The sequence below is a fragment of the Malus sylvestris genome, chromosome 3 (genome assembly GCF_916048215.2).
Source record: "Malus sylvestris chromosome 3, drMalSylv7.2, whole genome shotgun sequence".
In the NCBI taxonomy this organism is placed as follows: domain Eukaryota; kingdom Viridiplantae; phylum Streptophyta; class Magnoliopsida; order Rosales; family Rosaceae; genus Malus; species Malus sylvestris.
Window position 1 is genome coordinate 9,497,708 of NC_062262.1, and position 15,291 is coordinate 9,512,998.

Sequence of the window (15,291 nt, forward strand, 5' to 3'; positions counted from 1 at the left end):
GAACATCATGTACCCCATGTTCACACCCAGAACGGCCTGGCAGAGGATTTCATTAAGCGTTTACAAATGATTGCTCGATCGTTGGTCATACGTACCAAGCTCCCGATCGCTGCTTGGGGCCATGCAATATTGCACGCAGCAAAATTGGTCCGCCTGAGGCCTGTTGCGACACAACCATTTAGTGCCCTTCAGTTGGTCACCGGATGCGAACCCGACATATCGCATCTGCGCGTTTTTGGTTGTGCGGTCTATGTGCCGATCTCGCCGCCCTTACGTACACAAATGGGGCCTCAGCGAAGGATGGGAATCTATGTCGGATATGATTCTCCTTCGATTATTCGTTACTTAGAACCTTTGACAGGCGATCTGTTTACCGCTCGTTTCGCGGATTGTCACTTCTATGAGACAGTCTTCCCGTCGTTAGGGGGAGATAAGAACGTCAACGTTCCTAATGAACGACGCGAATTATCGTGGACGACTCCCACTTTGTCTCATTTAGATCCCCGCACCGTTCAGTCTGAAGCTGAAGTGCAGCGCATATTAGATCTCCAGAGCATAGCTCAGAGCATGCCAGATGCTTTCACCGATCTAGCGCGCGTGACAAGATCACATATTCCAGCTGCGAATACGCCTGCAAAGATGGATGTACCAAATGTACGACGGACTACCCTCCTGGAAGCCCGGGACGCCAATTCTGGTGATCCACGTACATTAGCGGCTAGCCAATCATCTGCCCCTACACAAAAGCGTGGCAGACCCCTTGGTTCAAAGGATTCACACCCCCGGAAGAGGAAAACCACGACACAAGGTCCTGAAGAGCCTACCGTGAATCCGACTATCGCTTACTCATTTTACCCAACTCATGAGGAAATTCTAGATTATGGAAGAGTCCTTGAAGAGACGAATCCTCCTCCCGAGAATCATGAGATTTCGGTCTATTATGCTAGCTTAGATGATGTGTGGCGTAGAAATGAGATGATTGTCGACGATGCATTAGCATTTGCAGTAGCTACTGAGATCATGTTGAGCGATGACATTGAACCGCGTTCCGTTGATGAATGTCGACGTAGAGCTGATTGGTCAAACTGGAAACAAGCAATCCAAGTCGAACTTGATTCACTTGCGAAACGTAAGGTGTTTGGACCTGTAGTTCCTACTCCTCCACATGTGAAGCCCGTTGGCTACAAGTGGGTGTTCGTTCGGAAGCGTAATGAGAAGAACGAAATTGTGCGTTACAAAGCTCGTCTTGTAGCACAAGGTTTCTCACAACGCCCCGGGATTGACTATGACGAAACTTACTCACCCGTTATGGATGTGATTACTTTTCGATACCTTATCAGTTTGGTAGTTTCTGAAAAACTGGATATGCAGCTGATGGACGTAGTAACCGCGTATCTCTATGGGGATCTTGATACGGAAATTTATATGAAAGTTCCCGAAGGACTTACATTGACTGGTTCAAATATTTCCAAACCCCGGAACACACTCTCAATTCGGCTGAGGCGTTCACTATACGGTTTGAAACAATCCGGAAGAATGTGGTATAACCGTTTAAGTGAGTATTTGACTAGTCAGGGATATGTGAATAACGAACTATGCCCTTGTGTGTTCATTAAGAAGTCACATTCCGGATTTGCGATTGTTGCAGTATATGTCGATGACATGAATCTCATCGGAACTCCTGAAGAGCTCGCGAGAACTGCTTCGCACCTGAAGTCGGAATTTAAGATGAAAGATCTAGGTAAGACTCGATACTGTCTCGGCCTCGAGATAGAGCATTGTTCGGATGGAATCCTAGTACATCAATCGAACTACACCCAGAAGGTGTTGCGCCGTTTTAATAAGGATAAAACGAAGTCTTCGAGTACTCCTATGGTCGTTCGTACGCTAGATGCAAAGCGAGATCCCTTCCGTCCGAAGGAGGATGATGAAGAGATTTTGGAGCCTGAAGTTCCTTATCTAAGTGCGATAGGCGCTTTATTGTACTTAGCTCAATGCACTAGACCCGACATCTCCTTCGCTGTTAATCTTTTGGCAAGATACAGCAATGCACCAACACGCAGACATTGGACTGGCGTGAAAGACATCTTCCGTTACCTTAAGGGTACTACAGATTTGGGCTTATTCTATCCCTACGAATCCTCGAGTGATGCCGCACCCTATGCTCATCGGGTTGATTCTCGCCTTGTTGGTTATGCCGACGCTGGATACTTATCTGATCCGCACAAGGCGCGTTCTCAAACGGGTTATGTCTTTACCGTTGGAGGCACCGCAATATCTTGGAGGTCAACTAAACAGACCTTAGTTGCCACTTCGTCTAACCATGCTGAAATTCTCGCCTTACATGAAGCAACTCGGGAATGCTTTTGGTTGAGAGCAGTAGTGGGCCATATTCGAAGCTCCTGTGATCTTCATCCCGCCGTTAATGCCCCGACGACGATTTTTGAAGACAACGCAGCTTGCATCGAACAGCTCAAGAAGGGTTACATCAAAGGAGACAACACCAAGCATATTGCGCCGAAGTTCTTCTTTACACATCAACAACAAGAGCATCAGAAGATTGAAGTCACGCAAATCCGATCACAAGACAATCTGGCCGACCTCTTCACCAAATCACTACCGAAGGCGATGTTTCAGAAGCTTGTTCATGGAATTGGTATGCGTAAACTTTCTGAGTTGTAACTTTGCTATTTCTCTTTGGAATTATGTCAAACTCAGGGGGAGTATCTTCTGGATACTTGCTTGATCTTAATGTACTCTTTTTCCCTACGATTAGGAGCATTTTTCCCACTGGGTTTTTGCTACCTAACTAGGTTTTAACGAGGCACCCACCTTGGGCTGATCATATCCCTGATGACGTCCTGTAGACGTTTCTTTTGACTTTGCATTTCTCACGCATTTTTCCTTAGACTATGGATTTTGTCCCTACTTGGGTTTTTGCCATAGCCTTAGGGTTTTTTAGTGAGACTTACTACTTATGCAAGTTCCTACCTTATTGAGAATAAGCGTTGTTCCTTGGAATCAATGCCGACGAGTCGACTTCCTCAACTTCTGCATGATGCTGAATCTACCTTGAGTATTTACCCACTCAAGGGGGAGTGTTGTAAACATTCCTAGTTTAAGTATGATTGTGTAAATCCTAGATAAGATTTGATTCTAGTTATCCTTTCCTATTACAACTTGTATTACTTGGAGGAGAAGGAATATCTTCTCTCCCTTTACTACTATAAATAAAGGCACAATGTAGGAGGGATAACAACACACACATTCCCCTACAATTCTACAAACACACATCTCTCTCCTCTCTCTCTCTGCCGCCGACCATAGTCCCTCTGTCAGATAAAATAGACCACAACACTTTTCCTATATTACGATCACCTTTCTTAATTAAGCAAATTGCATTGTGATTACAAAAAACTTTGTAAAATTAAATTGTATGTATCAAGTTGGGCCATTATCGAATAAATATTTCCCAACATAGGATGTCAAATGCTCAATGACTCATAGGTTTTGTCAACAAGTTTTCATCAACGCACAAAAAAAGTTGTCCACAAGTGACCTAAAATCGAATTTAATTACACTGTATAGCTGCGGTTTTTGCATAAGGGAAATGGATTTCTTCACACGTCTTTCTCTTTTTACGTACTCCTATTTGACTATGTTTTTTTAATTCTTCTTTGATTTTTTTCAATCTAAAGGTCATAATAAACATGAGTGCGTAGGGGAAAAAACTGGTGCGTGAAAATCACAATCCTTGCACAACACCCACTTAGTGATATTATGAATGGCATAAGATACTAATATAGGTGGTTTGGTTTGCTAGCCCTCGTTTAATAATAATTCAGTTTTGTTTTTATTTTCAATTGTTTTTCCCAGAGATAAATGGATGTGTATGTACAGATTCTTTAAGGGAGGGATCCCCATTTTTTGAAAAATAAGTGGGGTTAGTTGTGGGCTCACACCACATCAAACTTCAACGATTTGAACTGTCTATTTTTCAAATTGCACCTCATAGATCATCTTTACAAAATATTAGTCAAATCCGAAATATTTGAGGTATCAAATTGAGTTCAAAGAAATTGACGAACACTATATTCTAGAAAAAACATTGAACTTTTATCATGACAATTAAATGACATATGATCTCGGATTGAATTGAATTTTTGCATAAATGATCTATGAATCGAGACTTACAAAATAGACGATTCGGATCGTTGAAATTTAATGTTGAACAAGTCCCACAGCTAATCCTTATTAATTTTTTTTAAAGAATCAATCATTTCCCTTAAAGGACCTGCGGGGATGTATATGGAAAATAAGGGTTGAAGCATGGTGAATGAAGAGTAAAGGGAAGGAGGAGAAGAAGTGAAAGAGAAAGTAAGAAACAAAAATTAGAACGAAAGAAAAAGTGGTTTGTCAGTTTTATGATGTTTGTAGACCATTTTATGTTCATTTCAATGACTTCCCTTCCCATTCATGTTCATTCTTTCATCTATATTTTCTCTATTTTTGCTCCATTGTCTTTCTTCTTTCTGTTTCGAACAAAAAATTAAAGTTGAAAGCGAAATTATTACCAAACAAAATGATTAAAAGGAAAACCATCTAATAAAATAGATAGTTTGTTCAATTTCTAATTGTTTCAACTACCATATTAATGTCGAATTATCAAATAGACGGGCCAAAAGCTCACTTTTAATAACACAGATATTATCCTCAACTTGGTAATTACCACATCATATGACATGCCCCGATCCTGATGTCTGAGGGACATCAGGATGGCCACGTGCTGCTCGACACCTGAGGGTGACGAAAGCCATTTAATGAGTGCAGTTGTCGAGAACATGTGAAACCTGCATAAACATTTCACTCGAACTAACCAAAATAATATAATATTCAACTGCCAACAATGAAAACATAGTGATAATGCATGACATGTTCAGAGCATACATCTAATTCAGAATACAAGCGGAATGTGTTATTAAAAGTAATGTCAAGGCAGAGAGGAAGGTACGCAATCACTGGTAGGGGAATGCCTTGTAGCTCGGATCGTATGCCTCGTTCCTATGTCCTGAGGGGGCGTAAAACAAACATGAGTGGACCAAGTTGATATATATATAATACTAAAGTAGTTATTCATCAACATACTAACCTCCAAAGTTTTATGAAAACTCATATAGCATAACATGTAGTAGGTTTTCCAAAAACCCTAATATGCCATAAAACTTCATAAAACATATATCATATATAATGTGCTAACTAGTGGTATCATAATCGACCCGTAGGCCAAATATATGAATATCTTCTGACCCGTAGGCCCCTACATCACCCTACCCGTAGGCCAATATAAATATCTTCCAACCTATAGGCCCCTACATCATCCGACCGGTAGGCCAATAAGTATCATCGCTCGTAGACAGAACAGTGACCGCTAGATAAGCACAAAACATTGAATATAATCTTTCCAACATACGTACATATATCTCAAAACATCTTTAGAGTATATAGTCATCCATCATATATACTACAAAGAGTGTAAAAACATGTTCATAAATGGTATATAGTTATCCATCATATATACTACAAGGAACATAAATTCAATAAAGTATGGTATTCCAAAATATTCTCAGTAAAACATGATAATCATAAATTGTAAATCTAATTTACTCATAAAACGTAACCATTAAATCATATTTTTCATGTATGCATTTCCACTATTAAAACATGCATTTTAGAAAGGGTCCACTCACAAATACTTCGTTGTTGATTAACCGTGCGAAATAGGATGGAAGAAATCGTCTCTAATAGTCGCACCTAAGCACATAAAGAGTCCAAATAATAAAACTATATCATAACGATTGAATTTCGAGAAACGGATGTCATAAACGAAGTCTAGGACGTCGAAAAACATAAAAGGGGGACCTCGGGTACCCCTAATAGTCGCACCTAAGCACATAAAGAGTCCAATTAATAAAACTCTATCATAACGATTGAATTTCGGGAAACGGACGTCATAAACGAAGTCTAAGACGTTGAAAAACATAAAAGGGGGACTCGGGTACCTCTACGCGTCGCCACACACGCCCTCATGCGCCGCCGCAAGGTGGTGGCTTCGGCGGCTATGCGCTGCCACGTGCTGCTGTAGGTCGTTGGAAAATTCACTAGTGCCACCATGGACAGCGGCTCGTGTGCTCTACGCGCCTGTACCAGCAAGCCTTCATGCTCGCCCACGGGCAGCCTGGGTTCCTAAAATTCGTCTGGGTTGGGCTGGATCCGGGTCTGGGCTTGGGTTTGGTTCCTGGGCTTAGGCCTAGGGTATTGGGCTGGTAACTCGGCCCAAAGGGAAATAGGTTCTGGGTTCAACGGGCTGAAGGCCCTGGGTTGGTACAACCAGGCTTGGGCTTGAAAGCCTGGCTCAAGGGTTTTTGGGTTAGGTTTATAAATGACTGGGTTTGGGTTTAGGGTTTAGGTTTTAGTGGGTTAGGCTTAGGGTTAAACGGGCCGAGGGCTTTAGTTGGCACGGCCCGAAGGGCCTAGGTCTATTTGGGTTTGGGTCGTTGACCCGTTTTTCATCGGGAAAGAAGGCCGGAGCCTTCCAAGCTCCGGTCAACTCTGTCTCACCATTTTACCCTCCGATCTACCTATGAAATTGAACATAGAGATAAGGGGAAAAGTTTTGTACCTGCGATACACTATGAAATGGCTGGAGTCAACCAGATTCTGGGCTAGAACACCACAAACTCGCCAGACCTGGGTTCTCAGTTTCTATGTGCTTCATAGAGATGAGGGAGAGGGAGAAAAGATCCACCATGGTGGTGGTGGTGTTGTCGTGTTTCCTCGGGTGTGGTTGTTTGGGTGTGTGGGTGGGTGTGTCGATGGGAATGAGAGAAGAGTGAGAGAGGGAAAGGTCTGTGAAACTGAGTGAGCTGAGAGAGAGTTCGGGGGAAGGAGAAAGAAAAGGAAGGAAATGGGTGGGGGTCTGCCACATGGCAAGTAGAAAGAGGAGGAAACTTGAGAGAATCCAAAAAGTAGATCCGGATTAGGTAGAGGATGGGGTCAAAATCATAACTTCATAAATTTTAAAAACAAATGTGAAATTACAATTATTTTTTGGGGGTGGGGTTTCACATCACAATTTGTTAGGTGTAAATTTTATCATAAAATATCTCGGTCTTAGTTGAAATAAAATTTAGAATATTTAAGCTCTTCTTTTCTCAAAGATACAATCGTTGGAAGTTATTTCAACAATTACATACACATTAGACTTCGTCAATGGTCTCACCGTCCTCACCAAAAACCAATTGTCCCTACGTTTTCCAGTCACCTATCTTTGAGTGGAATAAGAGCAAAACTTTACTCGTTGCCTTTTATCATGATGCATCACAATATATATATTAATTATATAAATGCACTAATTTTGAAATCACCAAAACTTTTTACGAAATTATGTTTCTCAAAGAATTGCTCCAACTACCTCTTAATCGAAAAATATTTCTCTTGTCAATAATATAAGACCAGATAATAAAAATGCATGGCCTAATCGGATAAATGGTCCCCGTGGTGACAAGGTATTCGGATGATAGCCCCTGTGGTAAAAAAATTCGGATTTAAACCCCTGTGGTCTAAGTCTGTTAGGATTTAAACCCCTGTGGTATAAGTTTGTTAGGATTTATGCCCTTCTGTTAAATAATGTTGATGTGGCTGCCACATATATGCCACGTGGCTGCCAAATGTCTGCCACGTGGCAAAAATAATAATTTTTAATTTTTTTTTTAAAAACCTGAATTTTTACAAAAAAAAAAAAAAAAAAAAAACCCAGATCTGCAACAAGAAGAAGAAGGAAGAGGGAGAGGGAGAGGGAGGAGGGCGCGGGGAGAGGGCTCCGGCGAGGGGGGAACTGGTCTCCGGCGGGAAGAAGAAGAAGAAGAAGAAGAAGGAAGAGGGAGAGGGAGGAGTCGCGCGGGGAGACCGGCGGGAAGAAGAAGAAGAAGGAAGAAGGAGAGGGAGGAGGGTCGCGCGGCGGGGAGGGGGGGAGCTGGCCTCCGGCGGGAAGAAGAAGGAGAAGAAGTCCGGCGGGGGGGGGGGGGGGGACGGGCGGAGGGCAGGGGGAGTTTCTGGGGGTTTTTTTTTTTTTTTTTTTTGTAAAAATTCAGGTTTTTAAAAAAAAAATTAAAAATTATTATTTTTGCCACGTGGCAGACATTTGGCAGCCACGTGGCAGCCACGTCAGCATTATTTAACAGAAGGGCATAAATCCTAACAGACTTAGACCACAGGGGTTTAAATTCGAATTTTTTTACCACAGGAGCTATCATCCGAATACCTTATGACCACGGGGACCATTTATCCAATTAGGCCAAAATGCATAGTATTACGTTCGTTCACATTTGAAAGAAGTCAAGAATCACTAATATATTTAAGTTATCAATATGCATGCAAAAAGACGAAATGTACAAACATGTGTAGGGGCGCGTGGTACTGTATGATTGAGAAGTTTTGTATCCAAAGACCTGTGATAGGCGGCGCAATAAACAATAATGTAAATCAATCATGATATCAACATTCACCATACATTACAACAACTTTTACTCTAATTAAACATTTAACACATAACATCGAATGCCATGTGCATAATCATGGCTAGAGATTGATGAACAAAAGCACACATGGTAAAAGGCTACATATTTACTATTTACTATTTATATGAGAGCAAGTCCAGCGGGAAGAGTAGCTTGATGGACCGACGCTTGCACAGGAGCCAATAGCCCTAGCAATCAACTCCAGCCCATTCGGGCTTCAGCGCAAGAGGGGGCCCAAGCGATAGGCCCGGCACGAATCGGTGGCCCGAGAGCCCGAGGTGGAAGTGATGCAACGCTAATGTCAAGGCGACGTCAGCCACGTTTCAGTTTTTTTGCGTCAGGCACGTGCATAACACGAGCGCGTGGGGGTGCGTCCCTGACAGGTTTTCAGACGCTGAGGCCCGCGGCGTAAATTCTGAAATGTTACCGTTGCCTGGGACACATGGCTTCTTCGCATCCATTCGATTTCAACGATTACTTTTTATGGACCGTTGGATTCCCAACGGTAAAAAAAAATTCATACCTTCATTAATTTCAGCTGTTGGATTTGAGATCAACAGTCCACATTATTTACCTTTATAAATTAAAAAAAGAAAAGAAGAAATAACAGTAAAAAAATCTAAAATATTATCGTTGTGCCACATGGCACAATTTGGAGGGTTTGATTTCAAATTTTTAATCCAATTGCAGAAATTAATTATGTGAATAAAAAATGTAAAAAATTAATTAAAAAAATCCGAAAAAAATTAAAAATTAAAAAAAAAGATTTTACTTTTCTATAAATACTTTCTCATTATCTTCTACCTTACACCACAATTTCATATTTTCTCAAATACTTTCAACCGCATTCCAATCTTTCTCTCAAAGTTTCAATCTAATTGATTTCCAACAAAATGACTAATGATGCAGGTATGAATTGGACGCTTATTGAAAATGTTAAGTTGTGTTCTAGCTGGGTTGAAGTTACTCATGATCCGATTACGTGTAATGAGATGCAGTTGCGAGAAATGTGGAGTCTTATTCATACCAATTATCTTGAGAAAATTGGTGGGAAAAGAACCAAAATCAATGTCCAGTCGTTGGAGAATACTCAGCCAATTGTTTAGTATGTGGAGAGACGCCTTGGCACAAGCTAGTAGTAATCTTCGAAGTGGAGAAAATTTAGTGGATCAAGTAACAATATATTATTTATTTGTTTGTACTATACCCAAATTTACATTAGCTACTTTGATTATAATTATTTCTTCTCCCGCATTTTGTAGACACTTCAAGCACAAGATTGGTATAATGCCAAAACCAAAAACAAAAACAAATCATTCAACTGGTGGGAATGTTGGAATATTGAAATATTGTCAAAGATTGTCATAAATTCAGAGTTGTGGTTGTCAATCCAGAAGTTGTCATGAACATTACTCCTCTACACTCTATGCCCGATCATGCCTCACATTTTTATGAAGATGACGCAAAAGAAGTGCTGGAAACGCCCCCTGAACAAGCGTCGGGTTGACCTGTTATCCAATTAGGCCTCAAGGTAAGAAGGTTTTAAAGAGAAAAGGGAATGCTTCCAAAAATGATTATGCAAAATATATGGAAGAACTTGCTCGCCAAGGTGAATTGACTTTGGTGTGGGAAATGGCTAAATTTGAGGCTGATAAGGCTAGAGATGATGCAAAAGCTGCAGATGTTGAGAGATTATTTCAAGCTAATGAGAGAGAAAGAGAGATAGTTAGGCAAGAAAGGGAAGAGCATAGAGAAGAAAGAAGGGATCAACAAGATCGTGACATTATGCCACGTGGCATATCGTCATTCATTAAAAATCTGATCGAAATATATCCTCAAAGATTATGACACATGACGCGACGTGATTTGTTAAAAATCTTATCGAAAATCTATTCTTAACGATTTTAAAAAGGTAAAGACACATGTCACGACATTGGATAAATATCTTATCGAAATCTATCACAAAAAATTGTCTTATTGGATAATGACATGTGACGCAACGAGAACGATTATAAATTTTATCCGAAATTACAAATAAAATTATTTTGTATTATTTTATAAAATAAAAAATATTAATATTTTATTACCTATTGTCATAGTTATTCAGTGTAGGAATGAATATTCAAAAGACAATTACTATTATTAGAGGCTATTTAATGATAACTTATCCTAGGAGACTTTGCGACGCTAGAATTGCTCTGAGGTCGGCAACGGGCAATGGGTAGTTGGCATAAACTCAGAGACGGGCGTTTCCATGTACGATACACAGAATGAGGCTAGAGTCGCTAGACCCTAGAGAGAGAAAAAAAAGCCTCTTGGCGACGTCGAGGTGACCGGGCAACGATGTAACGGGTTGATAAATGAATAGAAAAAATGTTAAATTATATGTTCCCATGCTTTTAAAATGGGTCTGAAATGTTCCCTCACACGTCCTCTCACCTCTCTCTCTCTCCTCCCTCTCTTTCTCTCTCCTCCCTCTGAGAGCCTATGATATTATATATCCTATGACTCTATGACTCTATGGCTTATGGTTACGGAATCACAGCACACACAGCTCAAACGACGCCGTTGAGATTTCCACTCTCAACCTCCCCTCGCCGCCGATTAAATGCAAATTACTAACTCACTGGCTTAGGAAACGACGACGTTTCCAGCCTCTTGCTTTGCTTTCTCCCGCGATCGCCGACGCACCGTCTAGTCTATGTATATTTCACGTTTGAGCTCCGATCGTGTGCTTCTCGGTGTATTGTAGTGGTGTCTGGTTCGGTTGATCTCCTCCGTCCGGTTAGATCCGGTGATCGACGGTCATCTGAGTGGGGAGAGCTGAACGTGTAGGAGCCGGAGCTGAATTTGGAAGGACTAAATTTGAAAAAAAGGAGCTATGTTGGATCTTAATCTGAACGTTGTCGTTTCAGGGCAAAACGACGTCGCATCATGCGGCACCCAAATGGACGAGTCGGGGACGTCCAACTCGTCCGTTGTCAATGCCGACGCGTCCAGCACCAACGACGACTCGTGCTCCGCACGCGCCGCCAGAAATGACGCCGTCACGATCTTCAACTTCGGTATTCTCAAGGTCAGGGGCGGAGAAGAAGAGGAAGACGACGACGTCATCGTGACCAAGGAGCTGTTTCCGGTCACTGGAGGCTTGAACAATTGGCCAGGGCAGGGGGAGTCCTCTTCATCATCGCCGTTGGTGAGGAAGAATCTGATGGAGCTTGGGTTCACTCGTGGCAGCGCCGGAGTAGTCAGGTTGGTTCAACAGAAGCAACCACCACAACCAGCTGCGCCGCCGCCGCAGCAGCAGGCGAAGAAGAGCAGGAGAGGACCGAGGTCTCGGAGCTCTCAGTACAGAGGGGTCACCTTCTACAGAAGAACTGGTAGATGGGAATCGCACATTTGGTTAGTCCAGTTTTGATTTACTCAATTTGGGTTTACCAAGTATGATTTAATTTTGGATGGGTTATTTTCGTTTGAGTTGATTTTTTGAATTTGAATGCAAGATTCAAGTGCATCCGTCCCAATTTGGTATTAATCCGATTTATTAATTTTTGATTGGGTGCAGGGACTGTGGGAAACAAGTGTATTTGGGTATGGATTTTTGACCTTGTCTATTTGATTGACTTGGATTAGTGTTAATTAATCTAATTATTTGTCATGATTTACTATTTGGAAATTTTTTGATGAAAATTAAGTGTTGGGTTTTGACATATAGGTGGATTTGACACTGCTCATGCTGCGGCTAGGTAAAAAGACTTACTCCGTTATTTTGCTTGGATACTGTTTGGGATATTAGATAATTTGATTATTGTGGGAACTGTATGTACTATTGTTCTTAAATTTGGTTTGCTGAATTTAGAGCCTACGACCGAGCTGCGATTAAGTTCAGAGGAGTTGATGCTGATATCAATTACAACCTCAGTGATTATGAGGATGATCTGAAACAGGTTGGATGATGCATATGTTTCTTCGTTAACCTAATCTTGATTAATTTGTAATGGGGAGTGGGATCGCGTTTTAATCTTTCTTTTTTTCTTCTAATGAATGAGCAGATGAAGAATTTGACAAAGGAAGAATTCGTGCACATACTGCGTCGGCAGAGTACTGGCTTCTCGAGGGGCAGCTCTAGATATAGAGGGGTTACACTCCACAAATGTGGTCGATGGGAAGCTCGAATGGGACAGTTCCTCGGAAAAAAGTGAGGAATTATTTTTGTGGAGTTTTCAATTTTGTGCTGTATGGTTTGGTTGTAACCCACATAATCATAGTGGCTTGGTTTTGAACTTTGAACTGAGAATTGATTTTGGATTAATTCTCAATCTGTTGTCAGTCTTCTCTTTTCGTTGTCTGAAAAACAAGTCCTAGTGCGTATTTCTCAGAAAAAAATAAATGTTGTGGGGACGGTGGTTTCATCATGGAGGTTGCAATGCTTGCATGCAGGTATATATATCTTGGGCTATTCGACAGTGAAGTAGAAGCTGCAAGGTCCTAATGTCATGAATTACACTCTACCTGTTGAATTTATTACCCTGAATTCTCAACCTCATTAGGGTTCCATCCAACACATCTCTCCCTTTTGATTTTTCTGGAAATTAGGGCTTATGACAAGACAGCAATCAAATATAATGGAAGGGAAGCGGTCACCAACTTTGAGCCAAGCACATATGAAGGGGAGATGATGTCTGAGGCTGGTAATGAAGGTATAGTTTTACAAATAATTTTCTAGTTGAGTTATTGCCGTCAGAAAAAAGTTCAAGAAATTTGTCTTCATAGGATTGTACTTGATTTGTTTGTTCCTACAATGCAGATGACAATCACAATCTTGATCTAAATTTGGGGATATCTCCCCCATCATTTGGCAAGGGTCAAAAGGAAGGCGAAGGGCGACTTCAGTTCCACTCTGGCCCTTTTGACGTGCACAATGGAAAAAGGGTAAAATGAGTTTGATACGTATCATTTCCTTTACATATGGTTTCATCTTGAGAAGCCCCAAGTTTCATAAAGTTCTTGAAGCCCTCTTGAAGGTTTTCCTAATATTTTGGCTGGAAGGTTTTAAGGTTTCAGACAGTAAAACATCCTGTTGCTTATCTTAACATTTTTGAAACTCACTTGTATGAACTTGGAAAGTGAAAGAGGAGCTAATATAGAGTTCATCTGTGGCCTTTTCTTTTTCGTAGCTGTCAAAATAAAATTAACACGTTTCAGTCTCTCTCTCTCTCTCTCTGCTAAAACTAAACATTCTCTTCTGACTTTGCAGGTGGAGCACAATGTGAACTTAACGATGAGTGATCCACCTTTTAAAGGGCTAGTAATGACATCAGATCACCATCCACCATTGTGGAACGGTGTATATCCTAGTTACTTTTCCAATCAGGTGAGTTTAAATGCTTGGTCTACAGTGACACAACTTGAGTCCAATTCTATTAGCTTTATGACTTTGTTTTAATCCTTGGACCCTACAAGTACCCTTTTTTCAATAACCATCGTAGCTCAACCTGTATGCACAATGTCATGTTGGTAGGTGAACATAACTTATGAAGTTACCAGGGAACACAACTTTGTAGCTAAAGAGATGTTAAATAATAACAACATGGCTAGACTTGTCCTGTTGTAACTATTCGTAGTTTTGTGGTTTATACAATATCAAAACTTGGTATACTTACAAATGCTGAACTGTCTTTTAACCGGTGCTGCTGTAATAAGAATCAAAACTCTGTTTCATGCAAAGAATGCCTTTTCCGGTTTAGCTCTTGTTTTATGTGAGGCATGAGAGGAAGTTGCATTTTGTAATTGTAAGGACTATGAAATCTTATAGTAATTTGGGGGAACGAGGATGAAGATTTTTCTTACATAAAATATTAGTATTTATTAATGAAAAAAATTTACTCTTGAATCATTTATTTGTCAGGAAAACGCAACAGAGAAGAGACTTGCATTAGGATCTCAAGGACACCCCAACTGGGCTTGGCAAATGCATGGACAGGTTACCCCAATGCCACTGTTCTCTACTGCAGCATCATCAGGATTCTCATTTTCAGCTAACGCTCCAGCCGCTGCTGTCCACCTCTTACAACCGCCAAACCCAACTGCCCTCAATCTCTGTTTTACTTCACCAGCCGCGGCCACCACTCGCACATCTCAATAAAGCACCACCAAGCGAAAGCCGCGGCAGACTTTCCCTCCAAATTCAGAAACCAACCATGCCAACGGTGGCCTTCGGATTCTTTGTATGATCCAAATATAGATTTATACATAGACTGCAACTCGATTTCTGACTCCTTTTCCTGTCGTTACCACTCAGTTGGACATATCAGTACTGTTTTGTCGATTTGTATTTATTCTCAAGAAATATTTGTAACGAACTTGAGCTCTCATGTAAATGCATCAAGTGGATATGGTGGGATCTCATCTTTCTAAAACTACTTTTGATCAGAAAGAAATTGTTAATAGTCAGCTCCTTTAAGGTTGTTTTAGCATATGAGCCATAATTCTTGTGTCCCGCATTTGTTCACTTGTCGCTGGTTCGGCCCCACAAAACCTCGCGACACAAATTTTGTTAGGAACAATCGCTCACACGCTCTTGGAAAGTATGCTGGTGCAGTCAAAGTACCGTTTGCGCCAAAAGCGTGATGAGCTTCTGTAGAAGTACAACTTAGTGATGGTCCTGTACATAATGCTTGCCAGTGGGAAGAGGAACAAAATCGAGAGAAGGAAT

The 15,291-nt window shown here is 41.1% G+C and overlaps 1 protein-coding gene across 2 annotated transcripts; it reads left to right on the forward strand.

The window, feature by feature from the left end:
• The first annotated feature begins 10,995 nt into the window (after positions 1–10,995).
• On the forward strand, positions 10,996–15,049 carry LOC126615746 (ethylene-responsive transcription factor RAP2-7-like). 2 transcript variants are annotated; one of them, XM_050283638.1, is made up of 10 exons: positions 10,996–11,978; positions 12,142–12,167; positions 12,292–12,322; positions 12,436–12,523; positions 12,629–12,774; positions 13,017–13,061; positions 13,173–13,276; positions 13,384–13,508; positions 13,834–13,950; positions 14,485–15,049. In XM_050283638.1, the coding sequence occupies exons 1-10, from the start codon at positions 11,458–11,460 to the stop codon at positions 14,719–14,721; spliced, it is 1,440 nt and encodes a 479-aa protein (XP_050139595.1). In that variant the 5' UTR covers positions 10,996–11,457; the 3' UTR covers positions 14,722–15,049. The 2 variants fall into 2 exon arrangements, with proteins under 2 accessions (XP_050139595.1, XP_050139596.1); XM_050283639.1 differs by lacking the exon at positions 13,017–13,061 and having other exon boundaries at positions 10,997–11,978.
• The last annotated feature ends 242 nt before the right edge of the window (positions 15,050–15,291 follow it).

Coding starts and splice junctions, on each gene's coding strand:
- LOC126615746 (XM_050283638.1), top strand. CDS start 11,458: ATGTTGGATCTTAATCTGAACGTTGTCGTTTCAGGGCAAAACGACGTC. Junction 12,524..12,628: donor ATGAGGATGATCTGAAACAG/GTTGGATGATGC, acceptor ATGAATGAGCAG/ATGAAGAATTTGACAAAGGA. Junction 12,775..13,016: donor GGACAGTTCCTCGGAAAAAA/GTGAGGAATTAT, acceptor GCTTGCATGCAG/GTATATATATCTTGGGCTAT.